We start from the raw sequence: 6,000 nt of genomic DNA on the forward strand, positions 1-6,000 counted from the left end.
ATTTGTGTTATACTCACTGTTTCTGGAGACTAAAACCTGTGTTGTTTTCTACTCCAATGGAGATTAAAATCTACGTGATTTTAACGTTTGTTTGTGTTATTCTTTTACAGAAATGACGAATGAAAACGGGAATCGGACTGTTCCTATGGTGACTGCCAATGCATCGACAAGCCGAACAACACCGACACTGGCACCGACAGAAAAATTCGAAAAATTTTTCGGGATTGATTTCAAGCGGTGGCAGCAGAAGATGTTCTTCTACTTGACGACTTTAAGTCTGCAGAAGTTCATTAAGGAAGATGTTCCTGTTCTACCCGACGAAACTCCAGAAAATGAACGCTTTCTCGTGATTGAGTCGTGGAAGCATTCTGATTTTCTATGCAATAATTATATTCTTAGCGGACTAGAGGACGATCCGTATAACATCTATAGTAATATAGAGACGTCAAAACAACTGTGGATAGCGCTTGAAAGGAAATACAAAACGGAAGATGTCGGGTTAAAGAAATTCGTTGCCGCTAAATATTTGAACTATAAAATGGTAGATAGCAAGTCTGTTATTACCCAAGTTCAGGAATTGCAAGTGATTATTCACGATCTCCTTGCTGAAGATATAAGTCAAATTAATACTAATGTTGAAAGTATTAATTATATTGTTTCTACTAACAGAATTTATAATGAAGGTCTTGTCATCAATGAAGCATTCCAAGTTGCAGCAATGATTGCGAAGTTGCCTCATTTGTAGAAGGACTTCAAAAACTACTTGAAACACAAACGCAATGAGTTGTCCCTTGAAGATCTCATTGTTCGGTTGAGAATCGAAGAGGACAACAAAGCTGCTGAAAAGAAAGGCCGTGGAAACTCAACAATAATGGGAGCAAATATTGTTGAGGATAGAAAGAGGAAGAAGGCTTATAGACCGAAAAACAACCCAAGCAAGAAGCGGTTCAACGAAAATTGCTACAACTGTGGAAAAGCTGGACACAGATATGCAGATTGTCGTGCTCCAAAGAAAGACAAGAAGAAGGGTCAAGCAAACATGGTTGAAAAGCACGAAGATGTCGATGACTTGCTATGCTTTATGAATGCAACATGGTGGGAAATCCTAAGGAGTGGTGGATTGATTCTGGAGTCACTCGCCATGTTTATGTTGTTAGGGAAGCGTTTGCTACACATCCCGAAGAGACGCTTTCTATGGGAAATTCTGCAACTACCAAAATTGAAGGATGTGGAAAGATATTTATGAAAATGACTTATTGTAAGGTGATGACTTTGAACAACGTCCTTCATGTTTCTGAGATTAGAAAGAACTTAGTCTTTGCTGGACTTCTTGTTAAGAACGGATTTATGTGTGTTTTTGTATCCGATAAGGTTGCAATAAGTAAAAATGAGATGTTTGTAGGAAAAGGTTACCTCACTAAGGGCCTTTTCAAGCTGAATGTATTGGTTGTTGAGAATAATAATAAAATTTCAGCTTCTTCTTACTTACTTGAGTCAAATGAATTATGGCATATACGTTTGGGTCATGTCAATTATAAAACCTTGCGAAAAATTATTAATTTGGAAGTATTGCCTATGTTTGAATGCGACAAATCAAAATGTCAAATATGTGTGGAATCTAAGTATGTTAAACATCCTTATAAGTGAGTTGAAAGGAATTCAAATCCTTTAGACTTAATTCACACATATTTGCGACATGACAATACCATCTCGCGATGGAAAGAAGTATTTCATAACTTTTATTGGCGACAGTACTCGATATTGCCATGTTTACTTACTTAATAGTAAAGATGAAGCAATAGATGTATTCAGGCAATACAAAAATGAAGTTGAAACGCAACTTAACAAGAAAATCAAATGATAAGAAGTAATGGTGAATATGAATCTCCTTTTGAAAAAATATGTTTAGAATATGGAATAATTCATCAAACAACGGTCCCTTACACGCCCCAATCCAATGGAATTGCGGAAAGAAAGAATCGTTCATTAAAGGAGATTATAAACGCATTGTTGATAAGTTCTGGTTTGCCACTGAACTTGTGGGGGGAAGCCGTTCTTACGGCTAACCGGATACTAAATCGAGTACCCCAAAGCAAAACACAATCCATTCCATATGAAAAATGGAAAGGAAGGAAGCTCAACTTGAATTATTTTAAAGTGTGGGGGTGTTTGGCAAAAGTGCAAGTTCCTAAACCCAAAAGAGTAAAAATAGGACCGAAAATCGTTGATTGTGTTTTCATAGGATATGCGACCAATAGTAAAGCATATCGATTTATGGTTCATAAATCAGAAAATTCCGACATTCATAATAATACGGTTATAGAATCAAATAATGCTGAGTTCTTTGAAAATATATACCCGTATAAAAAGGAATGTGAGTCGATTGGTGAAGGATCTAAATGACCTCGGGAAGAAACAAAAGAAAGTACATTTAATCAGGAGGATCCAAGACGTAGTAAACGTCAAAGAACGTTTCCTTCATTTGGATCAGATTTTGTGACTTTCTTATTGGAAAATGAGTCTCGAACATTTAAAGAGGCTATCTCTTCTTCGGAATCATTATTTTGGAAAGAGGCAGTCAATAGTGAAATAGAATCCATATTGAACAATCATACATGGGAATTGGTTGATCTTCCTCAAAATAAACCTTTGGGTTCTAAATGAATTTTTAAGAGGAAAATAAAAGATGATGGCACTATTGATAAATATAATGCAAGACTTGTAGTCAAAGGGTATAGACAACGAGAAGGTCTTGATTATTTTGATACATACTCTCCAGTTACAAGAATTACGTCCATACGAATGTTAGTAGCATTAGCAGCAGTTTATGGTCTTGAAATTCATCAAACGGACGTTAAGACGGCCTTCTTAAATGGAGATTTGGAGGAAGAAATCTACATGGAACAACCTGAAGGGTTTGTGGTTCCAGGTAAAGAAAAGAAGGTATGTAGACTTGTTAAGTCCCTTTACGGATTAAAACAAGCACCCAAACAATGGCATGCGAAATTTGACCAAACAATGTTGTCAAATGGTTTTAAGATAAATGAATGTGATAAATGTGTGTACATTAAAAATGTTCCAAATCACATAGTCATTGTTTGCTTGTATGTGGATGATATGTTAATAATGAGTAATGTCATTGCCAACATAAATGCGACTAAGCGTATGCTAACTAGCAAGTTTGATATGAAGGACTTGGGAGTTGCTGATTTAATTCTGGGGATTAAGATCAATAAGACTCCTCAAGGTTTGGCATTATCACAATCTCATTATATTAAGATAGTACTTGAAAAATTCAAGCACTTAGGGTTTAAAGTTGCAAAGACTCCAATTAACGTGAATCTTGCATTAGCAAAGAACAAAGGCCAAAGCATATCACAATTGGATTATGCTCGTGTGTTGGGATGCTTAATGTATATCATGAATTGTACACGACCAGATATAGCTTGTGCTATAAGTAAATTGAGTCGATACATGAGCAATCCAGGTCAATCTCATTGGATGGAAATGAAACGAGTTTTGGGATATCTAGAACATACCCAGGACTTTGCTTTTCACTACAGTAAATATCCTGCGGTGATTAAGGGGTACTGTGATGCAAATTGGATCACCGGTTCAACTAATTCTAAGTCCACAAGTGGATATGTATTCATTATTTGTGGAGGAGCGGTATCTTGGAAGTCGTCCAAGCAAACTTGTATTGCCCGCTCTACAATGGAGGCTGAGTTCATAGCCTTAGATAAAGTCGGTGAAGAAGCTGAATGGCTTCGGAATTTCTTGGAAGACATTCCATTTTGGCCCAAAACATTGGCACCAATATGCATACATTGCGATAGTCAAGCGGCAATTGGAAGGGTTGGGAGCGTGATGTATAACGGTAAATCTCGTCATATACGATGAACACATAAAATCGTTAGGCAATTACTCTCTAGAGGAATTATCACGATTGACTATGTAAAGTCAAGCGATAATGTGTCAGATCCACTTACAAAAGGCCTAACTAGAGAGGTAGTTGAGAAATCATCGAGGGGAATGGGACTATGGCCGAAAACAAGCCATTGTGGCGATAACTCTACCTAGAAGACTGGAGATCCTAAGATCTAGGTTCAAGGAGATCAAACAAAGTCATTAATGACGGTTCAACATTGTCAACTAAAAGTTTGGTCCATTCTCGTGATGAGACAATGTTCAGTACCAAGGATAAAGCATTAAGGCTTTTTAATGATTTCTAAATTTGATACGGGGTATATCAAATAGTGTATCTACGGGATGCCACGTTTAGGAATCACCTATGTAAATGTGAAGTGTTAGCCGCTTCAAGGAGAATTTCATAAGGCCAATTCTCTACGCCCTTATGAAACCAGGCGGTGTTCATGACTGAAACGAACACAACAATGAGAGTCAAAGACGGTTAAGGGTTGGTTGTGTGACTTATGGTTGTCTAGGTATACACCAAAGTTCGACGGTTCAAAGATATCAAATCTACCGATTGACCGAGTATATCCGACATAAGTTCACTACGGAAAGTTCGAAGGGAAACCTACTTATCCAGATGTAATTAATCCTTGCTTGCGAATCACACCGTTTTTCGTGCATATTTCCATGATATAGCCATTCCCCATTCATGTGGGGGATTGTTGGGGTTTTAAGCTTAAATGTAGCTTAAAAGAGGGTGAATGGGAAATTGAGGGAAATTGAAAATATTTGAGTTTCCCTCCTTGACAAAGGGACATTGTCACATATTGGAAGAGGAAAAGGTTTTGATGGGTATATATACAATTGCACTTCTTCTAGCTCTTAAAGAGTTAAGAAGAAGGCAAGCCTTGCACCGCCGTCGTCGTCGCTCGCTCGGCTCGGCTCGTTTTCGGCTTCGGATTTGGACCAAATTTAATTGTTAGTAGTAAATATTAACAGAAATGTTATTAAATATCTATTTTTTTAAACGAAAAATTAATATTAAATCCAACGGAATAGTATATGTCTTTTGTTTTTTGTAAAGCCATTTAATTTATGACCGTTTTATACAAACAGCCCTTCTGAAGAGTTGCACCTCTTCAGTTTTGAAGAGTTGCACCTCTTCAGTTTGAGCTCAACATTGGCTATAAATACCAGTCCATTCTCTCAGATTTTCCATACGAATTTCTGACTTCTCCTCCTTTCTTCTGCATTGTTTTAACTACAAAGAAAGCAACAGTAAGTGTGATTTGCTACCGATCTTTGTGTTCGCTGAAACACTGGGGTTTGAAGTATCGCTACACCAGTGTGTAATTCGTTCTATCCTGGGAGGAAATAATCCACAACCTTGGGTACTAGGAGGGGATTAAATTCCTTAAGGAAACACTTTGAATTCAGTGGGCTCTGATTAAATTCTGTTTCTTTTACATTTCTGTTTATATGTTATTTTATCTTCTCCAGAATTATTTTACAAATACAGAATAATAACAATCTTTTCCATTGGACACATGTCAAAAAATATTAGATAGACGATTTAATTGTTGCTACCAGTGTGTTATATTTGTAAGGTGATTCATGCATTAATTATCTTAGTGCTACGGGAAAATGTTGATTTAAACCGGAATATATTCTTTCCGGTAAATAAGCCTATCCAGCAAATGTTTTAATTAATGTCGTACGTTATAGTTGAAAAAAGAAATATTCACCTTATTCTAACCAAGGTTATAATCATATCATGTGAAAAAGATTGTTAAAAAGGAAGTTTGTACCAAAATCATACAGATTGTTAAAAAGGAAGTTTGTAGCAAAACCATACAGTTAATAGTATATAACATAATGTCCTTATAAATTAATTCCATGACCATACAACTATATGTACTATCAATACACGATGGTCAATCTTTATTGATTGGCCATTCGACTTAATTAAGGACGATTGATCAGCAAATTAATAAAATAATTCTGTACCCGTACTTGATGCAAGTTGGAAGTTCATTAAATTTGTACAAAATTATGAGTTTTTAAATATTATTTATGAATATTACA

General features: G+C 36.2%; 1 protein-coding gene across 1 annotated transcript; it reads left to right on the forward strand.

Moving 5' to 3' along the window:
• Positions 1 to 112: 112 nt before the first annotated feature.
• On the forward strand, positions 113 to 1,246 carry LOC138904402 (uncharacterized). The gene is made up of 2 exons (XM_070192903.1): positions 113 to 634; positions 746 to 1,246. The coding sequence occupies exons 1-2, from the start codon at positions 113 to 115 to the stop codon at positions 1,244 to 1,246; spliced, it is 1,023 nt and encodes a 340-aa protein (XP_070049004.1).
• The last annotated feature ends 4,754 nt before the right edge of the window (positions 1,247 to 6,000 follow it).

Source organism: Nicotiana tomentosiformis, chromosome 2 (assembly GCF_000390325.3).
Source record: "Nicotiana tomentosiformis chromosome 2, ASM39032v3, whole genome shotgun sequence".
In the NCBI taxonomy this organism is placed as follows: Eukaryota; Viridiplantae; Streptophyta; class Magnoliopsida; order Solanales; family Solanaceae; genus Nicotiana; species Nicotiana tomentosiformis.